Below are 24,096 nucleotides of genomic sequence, written 5' to 3'. Positions count from 1 at the left end.
TCTTAATCTCTGAACCTTGGAATATGAAGCTTTGTTTGTTGGTAGAGTTGTGTTTAGCAGCTAAGTTTAGTTCTATAACTGTAGATGCTTTGTAGGATCAGAACAAAATCACTGACATATTAAAGTCTACCTGTAAGTATTAAGAAAGGAATTTGTCATCTTTTGGTTTGATTTGCTTTTTAAATTAAATCACATTATACATTAAAATCTTGACAAAGATGTGCCTATTTTATACCTAAATGAACAAAGTTTCTGAAAAGTAGCAGCTACTGTGTATGAAATAGATGTTTTGCTGCTAGCATTACTACCACTATAGGAATGGACCCAATGATATACGTACTATTGGTGACCAGTAACTAAACAGATCCTTGAGGCTGCTGGTCTTACCCAGCAAGTTTTATTCATTAATCTGTTAAATCTGGAGGTTTCTTGCTGTGTTTGCAATGCTATATGCTTAATTACAGGCGAAAAAAGCAAAGTGCTGCATGCCTCACTGTCCTAAAGAAATATTCTGCATTTATTGGGGTAGTTTCCAAGATTTATGAACCTCACTCAACACACACACACTCTTTTTTAAGTACTTAGAAGGGTGCCTCTCTCTCTCTATTGTCCTTCGGTAAACTCTCTCTCCTTGTACCTTTCCTTTTCCTGCCGTTCTGTATTATCTTACTCAGGTGTCATCATATCTTTCATCTCACCCTCTTCAACACAGCTAATTGGTCCTGCAAAGTTACTTTACAATGAGAAGAGTTCCTTGTGATTTTTCAGTTTCCAGTCTTTGCTGTAACATTGACTCCTGTGACAGTGGTTCTGATTTGGCCCTGAGTGGAGTAGATAATTTTCCTTTTTCTGCTGCCAATCCAACAATCATCTCTCTTTCTGCTGTATGTGCTCTATTGCTTGGTGAGGTTTATCTGCATGATCTTTCAGTTGTGCTAATACTTCTCTCTCTCAAAATGTACTTTTTTCCCGCAACATGCTTTTTGTACTTCTGATACACTAGTTTCCTTTATTTCAGGGTTGGGAGCCACTGATCCACAGAAAAATCATTCGGGAGCCATGCACAAGTGAAAAAGCAAAACCCCCCCCCCAAAATACAAACAAAAAACAAAACCCCCCAAAACAACAAAAACAAACCCCAACAAACAAAAAACCCCACCACCACCACCACCACCACCACCACCAAAACAAAAAGGAGAAAGATACCCTTCACACCCCCTAGCGTAGAGGGGCTAGTTTAGTAGATTGTGTGCTCTAGCCCCACGGGGAACAGCAGGGGGTTGGGTGGGGTGAAGTGCCAGTGCAGGCTTCCCAATGCTGGGGAGAGCCCCAAGCCTCGGGGGGCCAGATCCAGGCAAGTTGGGGGCCACATCCGGCCCCTGGGTCTTAGGTACCCCACCCCTGCTTTATTGCTTGAGCTTCACCACTTGTTTTGTAATGATTTTGAGAATCACAAAATTAGTCATTTTTAAGACAGGCCTGTTACCTGACAACACATTCAATTAGTAACTTATCTGTGCAAACATATTTAAAGTCTGTTGTGGTGTTGGAACTCAGCTTTAATTTTCTATTATCCACCATTTTGAATTGAGATGATTACCTGCTGCAAGAAATCATATTTTGTAGTAACTCTTTACTTCTGCCAAGGATTGAGATTTAGGAGAGATGTGAATAGGAAAACAATATAATAAATAGATCAGGTATGTGTTCTTCAGAGCTGTTGCTGTCATCTGTTTTATTATGACATGTTGTCATATGAGCTGATTACTTGAATTGATGTTTCACCTTTAAGTCATAGGCATGGAAACTTATTCTGCACCTCCCAGTTCATGTTGGTACTCTGAGCTCGCTTTGTAAAATATCATTTCCCAGTGCTGTAGTCACTGATCTGTTACCATAAAAATATAAGTGGAAGCATTTTGTTCTCCAAATAATAACAGAGGTTTCTCTTTCCATGTGCATATTATTGGTCAGTGTCCATTAGTGCTCTGTTTACATACGCTATAATGAAGCCTAACTGCATTCAAATTGCCTTGGCTTCTCTTGAGTTGCATCTACTATCTCCATTTCAAGTGCACACATGGGTGTCACACTGTAAAAACAGGAAAGACTTGTTGAAACTGGAGCAATGTCAACACCCTCTCTCCTCTCACAGGGTAGGCAATGGACTCAGCTGGCTCAGGGATGTGCAATTTACTCCTCTCGGGGTCAGATGTAATGAATCTGTGTCCTTTCCTCCTCACTTAGTTTTAGCGGAATACCTGCATAAGTAGTATGAAATATATTGCTTCTGAACAGAGCCATTTCTTCCAACTAAGAGAGATTCTGATTTTTTTAAATGAATGTGATGGCATGGCACAAAAAAGAGAGTGCATGTTTTTTGAATTGTGCATTTTTTGCGTTAGCCAAACTATTTTTGGTGAACAAAAACAGCCATTTCTTGATGTTTATGAATATTTCCCAGGCATTTTCTTCTTTTTTTTCAGTTATATATTCTGGACAGATTGGTTCCGCCCTGCTAAAATAATGAGAGCCTGGTGTGATGGATCCCATGCTTTGCCAATTGTGAACACAACACTTGGCTGGCCCAATGGCCTGGCCATTGACTGGGGGTAAGAAAAAGACAGATGAGAAGCTGTGGAGGTGTTTCTTTTTTTAAACAGGGGACATTGTAAAAGACACCTTTGCAACTATCTTTTATTGTTTACATGAAAGAAAAGTATGGAACACTGTTTCATACTGAATGTTGCAGTGCTTTTATTTTCTCTGGGAGCTGAATTTTTTCAAAAGTCAAAATACATGGGAAATTTGAGATTTTCTCAGAAAAAAATTCTGAAATAACTTCATGAAAAATCTACTCTAGAGCTATTTACTTATTGAGAGAGGAACTTATTTTTTTTGTAAAAAAGTAATTTTGGGGGATTAATCCTTTTTATGTTTTTAGTGCTTTAAGGCTTTATTGGGTTGATGCCTTTTTCGATAAAATTGAGCACAGTACCTTTGATGGGTTAGACAGAAGGACTCTTGAGCGCATTAGCCAGATGACACATCCCTTTGGCCTGACTCTCTTTGGAGGTGAGTCTGACATTGAAAAAAAATAGTTATTACAATCCATAACCATTTACTGTGTAATGAACTGAGATTGTACATGGTGAAGTGTTATGCAATCTTTTGTGCTGCAGGTTTTCCACAAAAAACGGCATAAAAAGTTTCTGTCATAAAATATACTCAGCACTGCTTAATTTTGAAAGCTACTTTTTACACATATGTACTGAAATCATTTGTGAGTTTAAATGATCGTACTTATAACTAAGTTAACCTTTTCAGTGTAATATATTGGGTATGTTATGCTACTAGTTATGGTTTCTAGAAAGGAGTGTAATCATTAGACACTGTACTGAGTGTAATCATTAGACACTATACCAAACTCTCTGAGAGGTTCCATCAGCCACCACTGACTTCTCAAGAGGTACTCTTGTACTTGTGGGCTTGAGTCAGTTGCATACAGTGGATGTCCTGATATTTATCTACAGTAGCTCACATGATATTAGTAAAAATATCAGAATCTTCCCCTTCCTTATGACATTATATTAAAAAGTTATTTTACAAAATATCTCCAGATGTTGCAAAAGTTTATCGGCAAGCAATTTTTAATATTGTATTAGAAATTAGATGGAACAAAGTAATTACATTCTGATCCAGAATCACACCTGGATTTGAGCTTAGAAAAAGTGTGGGACGGCAGTTTGGATCTGGTTTTTGGATCAGGTATTTCTACAGGTTTAGTGGCAAATTAGTTTATGGAATATCTTCCACAATGCATTATGCAATCATTTTGCCATTTTTTATTATTCCTGAAAGGGCTAGGTATAAGAATATATTAGATTTACATGACCAGGATTGAGGTTTTATCCAGCATCATTTGATCTTTTGTATCATACTGTATTATAACTGCTACTAAATATTAATTGTCTTTCAATACAGGTTATGCATATTTTACTGACTGGAGACTTGGAGGAATAGTTCGAGTGAGGAAGTCAGATGGAGGAGAAATGACTGTTATTAGGAGGGGCATTAGCAATATTATGCATGTAAAATCTTATGATGCTCATTCTCAAATAGGTAAAGTAACTTGTACTCATCAAAAAGTCAAAAGATTTGCCTTCTCACCTTTAAAGATAACCTTTTTGGGCTGTCACTGGTTATGTAACTGTTTTTCTGTGACTGGGTGTGGCTTTGTGTGGGTGCATCTGCTAGTTGTTTTATAACTTCTTAAAGATGAAATTATGATTTCATTACATTCTGCCCAATTTATTATTCATTACAACCCAATATTTCCACTTTCACAAATAAAGGATATTTTGATTAAACTGCACTATTTGTGACAAAAACTTGAAGACTGGAATAATATCTTCCAAGTTGTGGTGTACCATTCTTTAAATTATCACCTTTTTATATGACTAAAATTTTATTTTAGTGTCTTCACTCAGCTGAAATTCCGTGTGGGTATTTGAATAAAGTATTACATGCAGTGTGCTGGCGCTGAAACTTCTAATTTAACATAGAATGCAACAAAATCTAATGGTTGGACTTTATGCTTATGTAGTGCTTTGCATTTACAATGTGCTATACAAATATTATATCAAATCCCACTGTCCTTACTCCGGAACAAGTTCCAGTTTGCAGCATACATGTGTATCTATTTGCAAGCACTTTCCAGCACTGAAACTAAAATAAGCACCCTGTTGTTAGGAGAAATGTGTTATTAAACATGTAGGCTACATCTACACTGCCCTCTCTTGCGCAAGTAAATATGCAAATGAGGTGAAGCGGTGAATATCACCGCACCTCATTTGCATACTTAATGAACCGCCATTTTGCGCAAAAGGCTTTTGGGCAAAAACTCCCTCTTGAGCAAGAGCCATTCTGTTGCTTTTTTTCAGGAAGAACGGCTCTTGTGCAAGAGGGGGGTTTTGCACAAAAATGGCAGCTCATTAAGTATGCAAATGATGCACGGCGATATTCACTGCTTTGCCTCATTTGCATGTTTTCTTGCGCAAGAAAGGGCAGTGTAGGTATAGACTTATTGTATTGTGAGCCTGCTTGTGATCTCATTTATACCATTGTAACACTCTTGACTTTGCATTAGTCTGAGAGCAGAATTAGCCGTTGCATACATTTTAAAACTTTACTCAGATTATTCAGTTTTATATAATTTAATCTTCTACAGTTTGTTATGATTTATGATAAATAAGGTGTTTTAACAGTTTACAGACTATTACAAATTGAACATACAGCCGATCCCCCGACTTACAAATGAGTTACGGATCAAACACTTGGTCGTAACTCGAAGTGTTCGTAAATCAGACCCCATTCATTTACATGCGACCGGGCTGTTCATAAGCGCGGCTCACGTTCGTAACTCGGGGACCACCTTTACGACCGCTTAATGGGAGGTTTGGTTGTAAGTACAACAGTCGTAAATCGACCATTCGTAACTTGGGGATCGGTTGTATATTAATCTCTCAGGATTTTTTCTTTTTAGGTTCTAACTATTGTAATAGAGGAACAAATCCCAATGGAGACTGCAGCCACTTCTGCTTCCCAGTACCTAATTTTCAGAGAGTTTGTGGCTGCCCATATGGTATGAAGCTGGGTCCCAATCAGCTGACATGTATTGAAGACCCATCAAATGAGCCACCCACTTTGCAATGTGGCTCCTATTCATTTTCTTGTGGTAATGGAAGATGTGTGCCTAACTACTACCAATGTGATGGGGTTGATGATTGTCATGATAACAGTGATGAACAACACTGTGGATCACTAAGTGAGTAGTGTTTCTAATTTACTTGCCCTGCAAATAGTTTTGGTGACTCAGTCTGTACTGGTTTTTGCTACTTATCGAGACAAATATTAGAAGTCTTCCTAACTCACAAAAACATAAATGGTCATGTAGAACCTTAATGACTAATAAAAACATATAAATAGCATCATGAGCTTTAATGGGCATAACACATTAAATATATATTTATAAATATATATGTATATACTTTTGTTAGTCTCTATGGTGCTATAGGACCACTGTTGTTTTTTAAGTTTTTTTAGTTCCAACTTTAACATGTCTACCCTTCCGAGACTTCCTAACTCATGTGATTAGTCCCACCGAAGTTAATGAATCTACCCACATGAATAGAGGATACATAATTGGGCCCCTGCAGTGAACACAATACATCTTTTGACTGAAAATGGGGCTTGCAGTGTCACAAGAATGGCTTTTTCTAGGAGATTTCCATTAGTTTAAGGGATTAGTAAGGCTGCAAGGTAATATAAGAATAGCTGCTGTGGCATTTTGATATTTCTGCTTCCCAGTGAAATTGGTAAATGCAGAGGTATGTGGATGTTTGAACAAAATTGTGTCAGGATTTGAGTTCTAGCTAAAGGTTTGGAAAGGTTTTTATTTTATCTACTTGAGTTCTCCCACGCCTGGTGCCTATATGTCTTGTTTCCCATTCTATAGTAAAGTGAATTAAGAGTACATTTTCAGCTTTTATTGTTCATTTCTTGGCTTTGCGGTAAATTGGCTTAAATATACAAAGTGTCTGTATTTGTTAATTAAAAGTAAATTGTGAGAGTAATAGGATAATTATTATTTATAATATAATACAGGCAAGGTATCAGATGAATACTGCATATTTATTTGGTGCTTGGCATCTTCAAGGTGATTTATAAGTAAAAGTTAATGTATTGGCAGAATACCTGGGAAAATGTGGGTGCATTGCCTTCTGGTACATGGGACCAGCTCTGGTACATTTACTTTACTGTGAGTTGCATGTGTGTAACTGAGGGTAGAATCTGGATCTGTACTGTTACTCTAGAAAAACCAAGATGTCGTTTTGGTGAGAAGGAGTAAATTACTCTTAGGAGCAAGTGACTTTTCTTCTTTTTGAGATTATTTTGAAATATTTTAAAAACCTTTACATTTTACCTTATTATTAATAACTGCAATTTACAAAAATATTTAAGAACATTTAAAAAAAATTCTGTTGCTCTCTTGCCATAAGTAATGATTATGATACCATTTTTAGAAATTACATAAGTACATTTATAATCTTGAAATGTATTTTCAAGGAAGGCAAGTTTTGAAAATATCACTGTACAAATGTTTTCAAATTTTGTTTCTCATTTAGATAATTCTTGTGCTTCATCAGCCTTTACCTGTGGCAATGGGCAGTGCATTCCAAGTCGCTGGCGTTGTGACAAGCATAGTGACTGTCTTGATGGCAGTGATGAACAGCATTGTCCTACACAAGGTCCTACCTCATGCCCAGTAACCTTGTTCACCTGTGACAATAACAGGTGTATTCCCAGGATCTGGCTATGTGACACAGATAATGATTGCGGTGATGGGTCAGATGAAAAAAATTGCAGTAAGTGTTAAAATTATCTGGTTTGCAGTACAGTGTGTGTAGATTACATATCACAACATAAATATATGAGATGGGAAGGGAAGGGTAGGGAAGAAAGAACCAATTTGGAATTTGGATTAATACTGCTCCGTCTTATGGCACTTGGAAAAGCCAATGAACATTTAAATATTAAGACCAAAAGGAAATACAAAGCAGTCACTATTAAACATCACTGTTACAACATCAACTATTACAAAATCAAGAAAACTAAGGCAGAGTGTTGTAAACACTTAGGGTATGTCTACACTAGTTCGTTAATTTGAGCTAGGTAGGCAAATCAGGCAACCAGAGTTACAAATGAAGCCTTAGGACTTAGTTCGGATTAACTTTAAACTGCCACGTGTAGCCGTGGGCAGTTCATTTGAACTAAGGGGGATTTAAAAATGGCGGCCGGATGGGAACATGCAAATAAAGCCTGGGATATTTAAATCCCGGGCTTCATTTGCAACTCCGGTTGCCTGATTTGCCTACCTAGCTTGAATTAACGAGCTAGTGTAGACATACCCTCACATACATGAGTGGTGCCATTGACTAGTCTGTTGATAGGAAGGCTCCGTCAGATAATACAGGGTGAATGTTTTCACCCAGCAATAAATCACAGAGTTTTTGCAATGGCATAAGAGCATAAATTCTTCTTTGAGTGATATCCCCGTGGGTGCTCCTCTGTTGGTGATGGGTCATCCCGAAGCTGCAGATCAGAACTTTTGCAGCAGTTCTCACATGGGCCACGCATGCACGAGAGGTGCCTCGTGCATGCGCGGCTCAACCGCCCCCTTCAGTTCCTTGCTTACCGCCCTACGTCATGGTCAGAGCTCCTCTCTTGCCTCAGGCATTCTCCTCAGCATAGTTAGAGTTTCTCGTAGTTTTTCTTGTAGTTTATTGTTCAGTAGTTACATTTCTCTTTCCAGTTGCCTTTAAAAAAAATGTGAGCAGTGCTGCAGCCTTATGGCAAGAGCCAGAAAAGATAGGGGGCTTCGGCGCCGTATGATTCTCTTTGGAATGCAGCCCTCTGAAGAGCCACAGCCACCTCGACCCCTTGTGGTCACTACTAAGGAAAGGGCAGTTTCTCCATTGCCCCACAAACACTCGAAGAAGAGAGCTTCCCCGGTGCAGTCTCTTCCTCCTACTCTGTCTCCGAGAGTGAACAAAGGAGACGAACCCAGAACCTCCAGTACTGCGATGCCGAGACCATCCACCGGCACCGCTTCCACTACCACCCGCACCGCTTTGGTACCGACCCGCTCAACCCCAGCACCAGAAAGACCCTACCAGGAAGCCTCGGCTCTGGCACTGACAAAGGCCTCGGCACCAGCAACCAAATAGGTGCCTTGCAGACCATCTGTACCAGGTCCACTGTATTGGCAATGGCCCCAGTGCCGCCTGCCTCAGGAGCCCCAGTACCAGTGGAAGTCCTTCCACATAAGCAGCAGTTGGCACCACCGGGCCGCTCTTATGTTCCTTCAGCATGGGCTAGGGACGGCAGACAACATGCTCCATCTAGGGAGCTGTCTCAAGTGCCGTTTTCGCCCTGTACTTTCCCATGCTATGTGAGTTCCCCAGTACTGTCTGAGTGCACCATACTGAGGGAGGATGAGCAAAGGAGTGTTTTTTCTTCCCAACACTCCTCTCCCACGACTTCCGGCCACTACTACTCCCACTGGGATAGGCCTCATCACCTGTCATGGTACTGATTGGCCATATCCTCCACACTATCCACCCCATTGATCACCATGTGAACACTGGAGCTCCCGTAGGCACCATTCCACAGCTCCATCTATGTTGGTGAGGAGACCTCCACCAGCCTCACCTCCTCACCCACTTCTGACCCATGATGGATTCAGAGGAGGAGGAATGCCAAATTCTGGATGAGCAGACTGGCATACAAAGTCCTGGGAACTCACCTACTAACAATTCATCATCACCTCTGGATGAAACAGTCATACCTGAAGATATACATATCCCACAGATGACATCAAACAGTTCCAAGAACTTTTTAAGAGAGTGGCTGCCAACGAAGAGGCCCAGCTTCAGGAATTAAAGGGAAAACAACACTGCCTTCTGAAAAATATCCATCTCACCTCTCAGGGAAAGATCACACTGCCCATCGATGAGGCTGTTATGGAGGTATTGGAAGAGATGTAACTTCAGCCTCCATCCAATCTACTTCCAAAAGAGCTGACGGGAAGCATTTCGTCCGTCCTAAGGACTTAGACCTCCTTTTTTCTCACCCGCAGCCCAAATCACTACTGATGGATGCTGCAAATCACCATTCAAAAGCTTCACAATTTAGATCCACACCTAATGACAGGGAGCATTAAAAGTTGGATCTATTTGGCAGAAAACTATATTCCTCTGTCACACTGCAACTTAAAATTGCAAACTATTCCGTGCTCCTAGTGAATCACGATTTTGACAACTATTTAAAGCTATCTGAACTAATGGAACGTCTCCCAGACTCCAAGAGGCCTATACTCAGATCTGTCATTCATGAGTGTCACATCATCGCCTGTACAGCTCTCCAGTCCTCATTCAATGGCAGCTAGGGAGACAGTGACAGCAGTCATGATGCGAAGAACTTCCTGGCTCCAAGCAGCGAGAGTACCTAGCGAGTTACAGTCTAAGGTGGAGGAGCTGCCTTTTGACAAACAGAAGCTTTTTGCCACCAAGTTGGATGATGTTCTGCACAACAGCAAAGATTCCTGAACCACACTCTGAATGCTGGGAATGTACATGCCACCATATTGACGGAAGCACTATACTCTGTACCACAGGTAGGCTGTCTAGACTGCATCCTTCTGTCGGCAGAGGCACGCAGTCTAGACGCAGCCGTACAGAGGCAGTTACTATAACGGTCTTCAGCAGAGGCCGTTTGACTACAACTGACCCAGACAACGGTCCCAGAGGATGTGCTCCTTGGGCTCCCAAGCTGCGAAGCAGCAGATTTGAACTTTTGGTCGAGGGTCTGCCTGACCTCCCCATACAGCCAGTCCAACAAGCCAGTATCAACTTTTTGCCCATAGGCTACATCCCTTTTTCCATCACTGGGATTCCATGACATTGGACCAGTGGGTGTTAGAAATCATTCATATGGGATACACCATTCCCTTTATTTCACTTCCCCCTACCCTCCTTCCTGTCCCGTCCCTCCTCAGGGACCCCTCCCATGAGACTCTTCTCAGACAAGAAATCGATGGTCTCCTTCACTTAGAAGCAATAGAGAGGGTTCCAGACCTCTTCCGGGGAAGGGGATTTTACTCCAAATACTTCCTGACCAAGAAACACACAGCGGGTTGGAGACCAATCTTAGATCTCCACAAATTAAACACATTCCTATGAAAACAGCGATTCAAGATGGTCACACTGGCTTCCATCATCCCAGCACTGGTTGGCAGCCTCGAAATACAGGACACATACTTTCACATCATAATATACCCTTCTCACAGATGTCTTTTCTGATTCACCATGGGCAAGTACCACTTCAATACAGAGTCCTCCCCTTCAGACTATCCTCCAGCACCTGTGTCTTTTCAAAAGTCCTAGCAGTAGTGAAAGCTTACCTCCAACAGCAGGGAGTTATCATTTTTCCCTACCTATATGCCTGCAATCACATGCAGAGGTCACCAATGTGGTCTCTAGGACCAAACACCCATTTCATCATCAACCACTACTAATAAATGAACAGAAATCGACTTTTGATCCCATTCAGGACATAGAGTTTATTGGGGATTGCCTCAATCCCTTATCTGCCCGAGCTTACCTCCCACACCACTGTTTTGTCGCGCTTCAGGATCTGGTAGCTGTCCTCTCCATGAGCCCTTCCACTACTGTACTTACCTGCCTTCGGCTCATGGGTCATATGGTCATCACCACCTACGTTGTACAACATGCGCATGTCTACTTCCACACCCTGCAGCACTGTCTGGCATCACATTGTCCCACTATCCACTCCACAAGACAGTTACCATCCCCAAAAACATTGGATTCTCTCAAATAGTGAATGTCACCCGACAGCCTTATAGCAGGGATCTCCTTTCATCAATTGAACCAACCATGCAGATCACAATGGATGCCTGCTTATTAGGTTGGGGCGCACATCTACATCATATCTCCAAGAGCAGGTGGCTGCCTCATGAAACAGTATTACACATCAATCTTCTCGAGCTCAGGGTCATCAGGAACATGTGCAGACACTTCTCTCTCATCATTGCCAACTGTGTAGTTCGCATACTCACGGACAACATGACAACCATGTTTTATATAAACAGGCAGGGGAACACTCAATCCTGATCTCTTTGTGTGGATGCTAGCCACCTTAGGAACTGGTTCATTCACCACAGAGTCATCTTGAGGGCATCATACCTACCTGGTGTGAACAATGCCATGGTGGATGCCTTGAGCTGTAAATTCTCTACCGACCACAAATGGGAGATACACTCAATGGTGCTCACCTCTGTTTTTTGTCGATGGGGTTACCTGTCAATAGACCTTTTTGCAACTTGCCACAACACTAAGTGTCCCCACTTCTGTTCCTGAGCAGGACTGGGTGAGGGTTCACTGGGCAATGCCTTCTTAATTGCCCAGAGAGAACCTTCACATTATGCCTTCTTATTGATTCTGCTGATCCCAAGAATCCTGTGCAAGGTTCAATTTGATGGGGCCTAGGTCATCTTAATAGTCCCTTCATGGTCGAGGCAGACCTGGTTTCCATCTCTTCAGCACATGTCCATTGAACTGCCGTATCCACTGCCTCAATCTCCTTTCTCAGAATTGGGGCAAATATTGCACTCCCAACCCCGCACCCTTCGCCTTCATGCTTGGCTCTTCTCTGGTTCCATGATGATGAATCCCTCTGCTCAGAACGCGTGAGAACAGTTCTCCTCCATAGCAAAAGACCATCCACCAGAGCCACTTACCTGCAAAAGTGGAATTGGTTCTCTTCCTGGTGCTAGTAGATGCAAGTTGATCCTCGAACTGCATTGCTACACTTGGTCCTCAACTATATACTACACTTGAAAAGCAGAAGGCTATCCATTTCATTGCTCAAGGTACATCTTGCAGCGATAATGGCCTTTTGTGTGCAAGTTGATGGGTCACCTATTTTCACTCACCCCATCACCTGGAGATTCCTCTATACCTCTCTCATAGGGCCCCAGCACCATTGTGCAATCTGGACTTGTTTCATGAGACCCCCCCCCTTTCAAGCCCATGGTGACTTGTTCACTTCCGTTCCTTCTGATGAAAGTGCTATTTTTGATAGCCATTACCTCTGCAAGGAGGGTTAGTGAGGTTGGGGCTTTGATGGTGGGTCTGTCCTATACCATCTTTGGGAAGAACAAAGTAACTCTGTGCCCAAATGCCTCTTTTTTTACCAAAAGTCTGCAATTCCTTCCCCATCAATGAACTGATAGTTTTACCTAAATTCTTTCCCAAACCTCATACATCCCCTAGGGATGCTATGCTTTATACCCTGGACATTCAACATGCGTGGCATTCTACATTGACAGGACCAGATTTTCGTAAAACTCTGCGCCTTTTTGTGTCGCGCGCAGAATGCATGGGAGGCATGCCAATTTCAACCCAGCGTTTTTCTAAATTGATATCATCATGCATACTACACTGGTATTCCATCTGAAATAAGCCTTTGATAACTCCACCAAGGGCACACTTTACCCACGCTACTGTAACTTTGACTGCTTTCCTGAACAACATGGCTCTTAAAGACATTTACCGGACAGCTACCTGGTCATCCGAACATACCTTTGCCAGGCACTATGCCATCATGCCTTAGTTCACAGAGGACACAGAAGTAGCTACAGTGGTCTTGTCTTTAGCCACCAAGCAATGACTCCGAGTCCTGCCATCCTTGTCTAGCACTGCTTTGTAGTCACCAACAGTGGAGCACCCATGGGGACATCACTCAAAGAGGAAAGGGAAGTTACTCACTCTTTGCAGTAATGATTGTTCTTCAAGATGTGTGTCCCTGTGGGTGCTCTATAACCCTCCATTCTTCCCCACTGCTTAGATTCTGCCTTATGTGGGCATATGCGAGGAACTGAGGCAGGGGCACTGGGAGGTTAGGTTGTGTGTGTGTGACACGTGAACGACACGAGGCACCTCTCACTGCATGCATGTCTCAACTGCTGCCAAAGCTCTGATCTGCGGCTCCAGATTTACCCTTCCCAACAGAGGAGCACCCATGGGAACACACATCTTGAAGAATAGTTGTTATTTCACAGGGTGAGTAACTTGCCTTTCTCTGGTCACTCTCCTGCAAGTCTCCTCACGAATTGGAGTCCTGGTTATAAAGAGGATGGTGATCATTTGTTGTCCAAGAAGTAATTCATTTGTTGTCCGAAAAGTAATTCTCTGAATTTGCAGCAAGGGAAATGTAGGTTAGATATTAGGAAAATGTTTTTAACTTTAAGGATAATTAAACACTGGAACAGATTACTTAGGGAGGTTGTGGAATACCCTTCATTGGATGTTTTCAGAACAGGTTAGACAAACTCCTGTCAGAGATGTCCTGCCTCAGTGCAGGAGCATAGAGTAGATGATGTTTTAAGGTACTTTCCAGCCCTATATTTCTATGGTCCTATTTTGCATGATTTCCAACCTCCACCTAAATAAATCATTATCTGATACTAATATTTATGGTCGGATGTTTTTAATTTGTTTTGCTGTTAGCTGTTAGATAGCTAAGAGAGTTCATTCTAATGACTTCATGTTCTGGCCATTTTGATGGTTCAAGGTAGAAAGGAGAGAAAGAAAACACTTTTGTTTTGCTCTTGATAGATTTTACAGGGACATGTGAACCTGGTCAGTTTCAATGTCCTGACCATCGCTGCATTGACCCATTTTATGTTTGTGATGGGGACAAGGATTGTGTAGATGGAACAGATGAGCATGACTGCAGTAAGTATAATTTCCCTTGTAGACACAGTTATTTATTAATCTGTGTGTTGTACATAATAGTTTCTTTGGATCATGCCATGTACATGAAGGCTCTTAGTGGGTTTGGCACAGAGCTACTCAGAGGGTATGTCTACACTCGCTCCCTTGTTCGAACTAGGGAGGCTAATGAGGGCGACCGAAATTGCAAATGTAGTGCGGGTTTTAAATATCCCACGCTTCATTAGCATGTTCCCGAGCGGTTGCCATTTTGGAAATTGACTAGCCTGGAATAACTGCCCGCGTCTACACGCGGCAGTGAAACTGGAGTTTGAAGTAAAGCCCTAACTCGAATTAGCTGTTATTCCTCCTGGAATGAGGTTTAACAGCTAATTCGAATTAAGGGCTTTAGTTAGAACTCCCGTTTCACTGCCGCGTGTAGACGCGGGCAGTTATTCTGGGCTAGTCAATTTCCAAAATGGCGACCGCCTGGGAACATGCTAATGAAGTGCGGGATATTTAAATCCCGCACTTCATTTGCAATTTCAGTCACTTTCATTAGCCTCCCTAGTTCGAACTAAGGGGCTAGTGTAGACATACCCAGAGATCCAGAATTCCTTCTAAAATTCCCTAATATGTATGGGTATGTCTACACTACAAAGTTAGTTCGAACTAACGCATGTTAGTTCGAACTAACTTTCATAGGCGCTACGCTAGCGCTCTGTTAGTTCGAATTAAATTCGAACTAACGGAGCGCTTAGTTCGAACTAGGAAAACCTCATTTTACGAGAATTAAGCCTAGTTCGAACTAGCTAGTTCGAATTAAGGGGTGTGTAGCCCCTTAATTCGAACTAGTGGGAGGCTAGCCCTCCCCAGCTTTCCCTGGTGGCCACTCTGGCCAACACCAGGGAAACTCTTCTGCCCCCCTCTCGGCCCCGGACCCCTTAAAGGAGCACGGGCTGGCTACGGTGCCTGTGCCAGGTGCAAGCCTGCCAGCACCCAGCCAGCAGACCCTGCACCTGGCACGGATCGAGCCACCCAGCCGATGCCCCACAGCCCTCCCCCTCTTCCCGGGACCAGGCTGGTGGCTCCCGGGAGCTTGCCCGGGACCGCAAGAGGCGGGCACCCGCCTGGGCTAGTGCAGACATCGTGGACCTCGTCCACGATCTCCGCACTAGGCACAGGAAAGTGGCTGTCTAGGGCAGGAGAGCTGCCAGCCTGGCCACCCAGGAGCAGGTGTGCATGAAAATCAAGGTGGTCCACTGAGACCCCCGACCCTGAGCCCTGAGCTTACAATGGCCGTCCTGGGTCAACCAAAGGTTCATCTAGCCCAGTAGCCTGTTTGCTGACAGCGGCCAACCCTGGGGACCCTGGAGGGGATGGACCAAAGACAGTGACCAAGCCATTTGTCTCGTGCCATCCCTCTCCAGCCTTCCACAAACCTTGGGCAGGGACACCACTCCTACCCCCTGGCTAATAGCACTCCATGGACCCAACCTCCATGACTTGATCTCATTTCCCTTTAAACTCTGTTCTAGTTGTAGCCTTCACAGCCTCCTGCAGCAAGGAGTTCCACAGGTTGACTCTTTGCTTTGTGAAGAACAACTTTCTGTTACTAGTTTGAAGCCTGCTACCCATTCCTTTCCTTTGGTGTCCTCTAGTCCTTCTTTATGGGAACTAATGTAGAACTTTTCTGTATGCACCCTCTCCACCCAACTCCTGCTTTTAGAGACCTCTATCCTGTCCCCCCTCCGTCGCCTCTTTTCTAAGCTGAAAAGTCCCAGTCTCTTTAGCCTCTCTTCATATGGGACCTGTTCCCAACCCCTGATCATTTTAGTTGCCCTCCCCTCTCCCAGCCTCTCTCTTCCCCTCTCCCACCTCCTTTTCCCAGTCTCCCCCAGTTTTGTTCAATAAAGACAGATTCCATTTTGGAAGACACGTTATCTTTATTTTGTACATCAAGAAGAGGGGCTAGGGAAGGGTAAGTGGAAGGAGGTGAGGGAGGAATGGGGTACGCGCCCCCGATGGGGAGGACTGGGCTGGCTCTGCGGGCTTCTGGGGGTGGAAGCTCTCCTGCAGCCCCCCAATTGCCCCCTCTCCCCAGATGGCAGCCTGCGGCAAGTGCAGCCGGTCTGATGGCCGAGTGTTGTGATGTGCCCAGTGTGGGTACTCCGGGCAATCCAAGCCAGGACTGCTTTGCAAGCGGGGCACCCCTGAGAACTGTCTGTCCGGGGTGGGGGTCGGGTCCCTTTAAACACAGCCCTCGGCTAGCCTGAGACAGCATCTCCACGCTCTTAAGTCCTCCTCTGATGCCCTGCCGGCACTGCTTCCGGCCGTCCTTAAGCCTGGTTCAGGGTCCACTTAATGTGGACATGCTAGTTCGAATTAGCAAAACGTTAATTCGAACTAGTTTTTTATTCTGGATCCGTTAGTTCGAATTAGCTTAGTTCGAATTAACTAATTCGAACTAAGTTAGTTCAAATTAACGTTGTAGTGTAGACGTACCCTATAAGTAGTATGCCCCTTGAGGTGTGAGTTGGTGTAGAGTGCCAGCAACCAGCTTTCTCTCTGCCCCTTTGGGACGCTGGTTTCCCATGGGATGCAAAGGATTTACAGTTTCTGTGCTCTACCCTCCCAATCTTTTATACCTGTAGACAAGCTGAGCACAATAATCCTTTATAAGGTGATAGCTAATGCAATATTGTATTTATTAATTTCTAGTCTACAACTGTAGTGCCTCAGAGTTCAAATGTGCAAGTGGAGATCAATGCATCAGTACTTATTACCAGTGTGACGGTGTTTTTGACTGCAATGATCACTCAGATGAGACTGGTTGTCGTAAGTACACTATAGTGAATAGACATTAAAATAAAGGCTCTGATTATTAAATAAAGTTTATAAAAACTATCTTGCACACTACTGGGACTATAATATAATGTTCTGACAATGTTTCTATTAGAACCTCAAAACTACTTTCTATTTTTTGTCTAAAAATATTTCTCCTAAGGAAAAGCTCTGCATATTGTAGGTTTCAGCTCAAGAGCAAATTTTCTGGCATAGGCTAGTCTTCATTCTTTTTTCTTCAGCCAAAACTTGAATGGCTTTTTTTGGGCAGACTTGACCCCAGTATTGTTTCTTTTTAAGATTTAAAAATAAAATTTAAAAATATTTAGAATTATGATCCTTTTTTGAAATCTTTAAAACCCTCAAGAGCTAGACCATAACTAAAGATTGAACACTTTGTAGTTTGAGCTAGTTCCTTTGAGTAATTTTATACATTTAAATTAATCAAGATTTTGATGTATAAAGAGCAGATAATTGCTATTTCAAAGACTTATAGTAATTTCTGTGAGTATGTATGTGCATATTAATGTGTACATTCTCAACACTATGTGATAAGCAAATTAAGCTACTTGTTCTTTGCATTAAAAATTAGCAAAAGTATTTAGGAGAGTCTAAAACATCATGTATGTTGCCAGATTTGGACCTGTGGCACATGGGTACAATTCTTTTGACTTCTCAAGAATTGTACTCACTTATACCACAGTTGAATTAGACCCATTGTAATTGCATCTCCATTTGAGTGTATAAATACTTTTAACACCAAATATCACTCTTCTAGCTACACGGCCACCAGGGATGTGCCACCAGAATGAGTTCCAGTGTCAGTCTGATGGCAATTGCATTCCTGCTAACTGGGAATGTGATGGCCATCCTGACTGTGCAGATGGCTCAGATGAACATCAAAGATGTCCTGCCAGGACCTGTCCTCCATCTCTTTTCCGCTGCGATAATGGAAACTGCATCTATCGAGCGTGGATCTGTGATGGTGACAATGACTGCAGGGATATGAGCGATGAACGAGATTGTCCCACCCAGCCTTTCCGGTGCCCCAGCTGGCAGTGGCAGTGTCCAGGTCACAGCATTTGTGTGAATCTGAGCAAAGTGTGTGATAACATCGCAGACTGTCCTAATGGGGCTGATGAATCCCCACTCTGCAGTAAGTTGCTGTTGTACGATTGTCTAGAAACATTTGCGCAGTTTCAAAGAGTTATCCTGACTGCTTCCTGGTTGCATATTCAGCATAGCAAAAAGTGCAAGATTCACTGTGGACTCAGAAAAATGTGCTGGGATTCAATATGAAGCTAGATTAAGTGTGAATCTCAGATAGATGAACTGCATGTTGCAAAAAGGGGCAATTCCACATGAATTCACTACAGGTGGCTGTGAGCCCAGTCTTGTCATTTTTATTCAGTTGGTCTCAATGCATAGGCCTGGGATGTAAGGGTACAGGGGGTGCAGCAGCACCCCCAGTTTTTATGTGGACCTGGCGACCCTGCGCCCTGCTCCCCAGCTGCTGGCTCTACACATAAAAACTGGAAATGCTTCCCATGCCTAGGCCCTGCTCTGGGTCCTCCACCCACATTCCACTCCCCCACCCCTCAGGTCCTGTTCGCTGGTCCCATGATCAGGGTCTCATGCCCAGTCCCATCCTGTGCTCCTAGGGCCTGCCCCATTCTTGGCCCCACTCTCCAGCTGCTGACCCCATGCCTGGGGTGGAGCCCTGTGCCTGGACTCCTATTACCAGTGCTTCTCTCCAAGGGCCCTACACCAGGCTCCACAGCCAGGGCTCTGCTCTTGGTCCTGCATATGGGATCCTGGCTCTTGGACCTTACCCGGGACTCTGCTGTGCCCCCCCCCCCCTTTTAACCCTGTCCAGGTCCCTCCTTCCCAGAGACAGAGCTCTGCTCTCAGCACAGACAGGGAGCTTTCTGCAGCACCACTATTAAAAATCTTCCAGTGCTACTGTCTCCATGGATTTCCACTGTCTTCAGTGGAGATTTTGTTTTATTTAGGAGTCAAATATTGGACCTAATACACTTCCGCTCGACATTTTAAAAATGGAACTTGATCAAATCTGTTGTCATTTAAAGTTAAATGTTAACTTTAATGTTTTCTTAGACATTTCTAACTTTGTTTTATTTTTATTATAATCTAAAAACCCATGAGGGAGCAGAATTTGTGTTATGTTGATTGTGGCTGTTGATTTTCACTTAAATGTAACTTCTTTCTTTCTTTCTTTCTTTCCTTCCTTCCTACATTCCTCTCTTTAATCAATGCACGCTCTCAGATGAACCCCAGCCAGGTATGATTATGAAATATATTAAATTCTTATGTACTAACAATATTTTATATTCCCATATGCACTGTAAATGATTTATATACTTCCAGCTAACTCTGCTTTTAAGCATTATAGAACTTTAGCAAAGCACTCTTCATGTTTTGAATTCCTTTTACATAATAGCTTCAAATATTAACTTATTTTTCTTTTTATGAATTATATTCTATTCTGTAGTGTGATGAATAAAGGCCCTGGCCACATTCTCAATAATTGGCAGTTGTGTTAATGTATCAGAAAGCAGAATGTGGCCCAGAGTGCATATGCACAGAATTGATACATGCATAAACAAAATCTGCTTGTTTCCCCTCACCCCTGTTGCAGATCAGGAGAGCTGCTCTGACAGTAACGCTGGCTGTACTCATGAATGCATTCAAGGGCCCTTTGGAGCTCAATGTACGTGTCCAGTTGGATACTATCTTGCCAATGACTCCAAGACCTGTGAAGATATAAATGAATGTGACCCTCCAGGCTTTTGCAGTCAGCATTGTTACAATGAAAGAGGGTCTGCAAGGTGTTACTGTGATATAGAATACAATTTAGAAGCCAATGGAAGGACTTGTAAAGCTGCAGGTGAGGAATACTGATGTAAAATCTCAAGCAGTGACTGGAAATTCTAGGTACTTTTCACAGCACCATGTACACAGACATTTTGATAATGCTTGCAATTCTCGTTTTACAAGAGGTTACAAAAATGGCCATTTTGAGTAATTCATGACATAGAATCCTGACTATTAAAACTGTTAGCTGTGAGGCTAGCTAGTAATCATAATTTTTTCCAATCTGCTTGAAAATTGATTGTTTTGGATTTCTGATATTGAGATTGTGAAAGTACCTTTTGGAGGAAGGAGATAAGTGGGTGTGCAGATGCTCAGTACCTTTCTGCTTTTGGCCTACTGAGCAAAATTTGCTTGTGGGAAAAGTGCAATAATCTATGAACTATTTAAGTCCCAGCTATACACAGAACTTATAGCTCTTTGGGCTGGCCTTCTGTGGAGGAGCAAATGTCACCCACTGGTCCTCACTCTCCATAGTCTTGATGGAACTCCAGCAGTACAAAGGAGTCATAAACTCAGTGGCTCTTGTCAGCCGGAGGATTTTCCTGTAACAGATGGAATCCTCATGTGGTGGAGCAGCTCTGCCACACTCCTTATAGACTATGTGGTTGGAGAAAACAAGCATGGCAGTGGCATTTAGTCAGTTGCTGTCTACTGGAGTGACAGGCCCTTGACTTTCTGGGCAACTGTATGCTAGTCAGAATGACCCTGACTTATGCTGAGGACAGTTGGTCCTAGGCTGGCCCTAGAAAAGTGGCCACTTTCAGGCTACCTTTCATCCCAATACTTGCACCAGAGGTAACGTGGCTGAAAGACATAATTGGGAGCATTAGGTGGTACTCCTCAGCACATACTACAGACAAAATATACATAGCATATTCAATAGTTACTTTATAGGTAAGGCTAAGATTTAGTCATGGGCAGTTTTAGTAAAAGTCATGGACAGGTCACAGGCAATAAACAGAAATTCATGGCCTGTGACCTGTCCATGACTTATTACGAACCCTTGACTAAATCTTGGGTGTTCTGGAAGGCTGTGGGGGTGCAGCTGCTGCTCTGGTTCTGGAACAGTGCCTTGGGGTGCCTGCTGGTACTGGGACAGGCTTCTGGTGTTCCGAGGGGGGAGCAAGTTTTAGGGCACCTTTTGGTGCTCTGGGAGAAAGGGGTAGGTGGGTGCCCCAGACCCACCATCACTGCTTGCCAGGGGTGGCCTGGGACCTCCAGTGCTGTTGCTGGTGGTGGGCACCTGCCATCTGCCACTGCTGGTGAGGGGTGGCCTGGGAACGCTGTTGCTGCTGGCAGGAGGCTTCCCAGTACCTCCACAGCAGCTGTGGTCAGGGACTATAGCTGCTGCTGGGGAGGAGGAGGTCTGGGACCACTGCTTTAGCAGAGGGCCTGGTAAATCTCGCTCTGAATTGCTCTGGCAGCCCTGGGTTCAGTCACATCTGCTGGCTGCAGAAGTCACAGAGGTCCTGGAAAGTCATGGGAAAATGTAGATAGCTTGTTTTTATTGAGACGCTGTAGTACCTCCATATTTTGAAGCAAGGGGGCACCCTACTGTCAGGCGTGTACGTTTTGCTGTGCTTGGGAACACTCATTCATATTTGGTAAAGTTATAAAATCTCAGTGGTAAAATTTCCTCCTCTAGAAAAAAATTTCAAAATGGTGTATGGGGTTACTATTGCATAGCTTATTGTTTTGTATTCATTTCATTTCTTTTGCAGAGTCTGGGAATCTCCTCCTACTAGTGGCAAGCCGTAATCAAATTGTTGTAGACAATATCACCTCTCAAGGACACAGAGTTTATTCTCTGGTTCGAGATGGGAGGAATATAGTAGCTATTGATTTTGATTCAGTCACTAATCGCATCTATTGGTCTGACACCACACAAGATAAGATTTGGAGTGCTTATCAAAATGGCACAGACCGAAAAATAGTAAGTCTGTTGGAGAATGTAGTCTTATATTCTCTCTCCCTTTACATAATGAAAAGAAATAAATTTTCAGTTAACAAAGATGTAAGATGCAGTGTTGTCATAGCCATATTGGTCCCAGGTTTATAGAGGGACAAGATCAGTGAAGTAACATCTTTTGTTGGACCAGTTTCTGTTCGTGAGGGAGAGAAACTCTATGTAGCTTGAAGGCGCGAAACTCTTGCCAACAGACATTGGTCTAGTAAAAGATGTTAATTTATCCCCCAGGTGTCTCTAAAGACATGTAAGAGGCAGCTTTCCATGTGTGGTAATGAAAGGAAGGTAACCTACAGAAAGTGAAGCAGCTCATGACTTGCAGGAAGTTTAAAATTCCATAGATGATAAAGCACTTTTACATATAACATTTTGAAAGAGAAGCTAAAGTTGTTAGGAAGCACGTGCGAACACACACTATACATACTCTTGCATGTGGGCTTGTTTTATTAATGCTACTCTGATGTTATTCCTACTTCTTTCTTGGTGCCAGAATGTAAAACTTCCTTACTGCTAGTGGGCAATAATTCACCCAAGTAGTCCCTTGGACATCAATAAGACTATTCTGGTGAGTAATGCTTACCAGAAGGCACATAAGGTTCATAATCTGGCCCTTATTTTGTATAAGAAATCTACAGAGTAAGTGTTACTTGTTTCTCTGCTTCTATAGCTTTTTTAAGGAATGTTACCAATACTGAATTGTAAATTATTTAGTGCCAACTAACTCTTTGGTGTTTTTAACAGGTGTTTGATAGTGGTGTCACTGTGACTGAAAGTATAGCGGTAGACTGGGTAGGTCGCAATCTTTATTGGACAGACTTTGTCCTGGAAACAATTGAAGTGTCTAGACTGGATGGAAGCCACAGAACTGTGCTGATAAGTGAAAATATAACAAACCCAAGGGGACTAGTGTTAGATCCCAGAAATGAGTAAGATTTTTTTGTTTTTTTTTCTAATAATTTCAATGCCAAAATAATGCTAATTTGTACTCAAAGTGCAGTATTTACCAAAATTTATCATAACAACTAGGGTTTGGATTATAGGAAATTTCAGTTTATTAAACTAGGATTGTTCAGAAGTCTCAGTTATATAACAAACACTTAATCTTATTCAAACCACAGTATTATACTGCCATTTTAATGGTCTTTTACCTTAACTAGTGTCTTTGTTATCTTGAAACAGATGTTATAACATTAACGTGTATGAAGCCTTGTTGCAATTGTGTTAATGCCAGGACATTAGAGAGACCAAATGGATGAGATGATGCCTTTTATTAGATCAGCTTCCATCGTCTCTTTCACCAACAGAAGTTGGTCCAATAAAAGATATTGCTTCACCCACCTTGACTCTCTAGTAAAAGTTACTTCTTAGAGAAGAGCCTATGTTTTATAATGTTTATATATTGTGGTTATTCAGCATTGCATCCCATGGCTACATTCAGTATAATATGTCATGTCTATATAGGCACAGAGCTATTTCTCTTGCACACTGAAAACATTTACACTATGTTAATTTTGGAAAGTAATTCATTAAGTGCTTTCCCATCCAAAGATGTGACAAAACAGTTAGTGCTGAATAATAGTGGCAAATGAATTTTCTCCCATTATTGTGTACTGCTGACTGTACTGAATAGTGGAAGGTAAATTGACATACCCTTGTATCCCTATACTGTTTTATTAGCAGAGCTTTGACAGTTTGCTCCACTCTCTAACAGCTTGAACTCTGAACTATGCTGTCAGTCATGCTGAGTGCCTCAGTCATAATAATATGGTAGCTGCATAGGGGACACACCATGAAAGACACAAATGTCTGTTTTATTAAGCTGGCATTAAGCAGTTCAGGAGTTGGAATGTAAACCATTTTATGTAAGAGTTGAAAAATAATCACATAATTATAAAATAACTACCAACTGTGTAGTAAAGCTAAAGCTAAAGCAAAAACATGTTGAAAATGTTTCATTATAAAAAGTTATAGTAACTTTATTATATAAAGTTATAGTTATACTTATTTTGAATAAGAAGACTCCTAATCCACTAATCC

The 24,096-nt window shown here is 42.4% G+C and overlaps 1 protein-coding gene across 3 annotated transcripts in view; it reads left to right on the top strand.

Moving 5' to 3' along the window:
• LRP2 (LDL receptor related protein 2) overlaps nucleotides 1-24,096 on the top strand; it is a 220,123-nt gene that overhangs the window by 78,763 nt on the left and 117,264 nt on the right. For all 3 annotated transcript variants that reach the window (XM_075933562.1, XM_075933563.1, XM_075933560.1), the window contains exons 18-28: nucleotides 2,487-2,612; nucleotides 2,945-3,075; nucleotides 3,985-4,122; nucleotides 5,546-5,827; nucleotides 7,188-7,427; nucleotides 14,259-14,378; nucleotides 17,076-17,192; nucleotides 17,977-18,354; nucleotides 19,858-20,106; nucleotides 21,815-22,026; nucleotides 22,801-22,985. In XM_075933562.1, the coding sequence (XP_075789677.1) occupies nucleotides 2,487-2,612; nucleotides 2,945-3,075; nucleotides 3,985-4,122; nucleotides 5,546-5,827; nucleotides 7,188-7,427; nucleotides 14,259-14,378; nucleotides 17,076-17,192; nucleotides 17,977-18,354; nucleotides 19,858-20,106; nucleotides 21,815-22,026; nucleotides 22,801-22,985 (2,178 nt within the window). The remainder of the gene's footprint in view (nucleotides 1-2,486; nucleotides 2,613-2,944; nucleotides 3,076-3,984; nucleotides 4,123-5,545; nucleotides 5,828-7,187; nucleotides 7,428-14,258; nucleotides 14,379-17,075; nucleotides 17,193-17,976; nucleotides 18,355-19,857; nucleotides 20,107-21,814; nucleotides 22,027-22,800; nucleotides 22,986-24,096) is intronic.

This window comes from Pelodiscus sinensis, chromosome 7 (genome assembly GCF_049634645.1).
Source record: "Pelodiscus sinensis isolate JC-2024 chromosome 7, ASM4963464v1, whole genome shotgun sequence".
Classification (NCBI taxonomy): domain Eukaryota; kingdom Metazoa; phylum Chordata; order Testudines; family Trionychidae; genus Pelodiscus; species Pelodiscus sinensis.
This window is presented reverse-complemented; position numbering and strand designations above follow the sequence as displayed.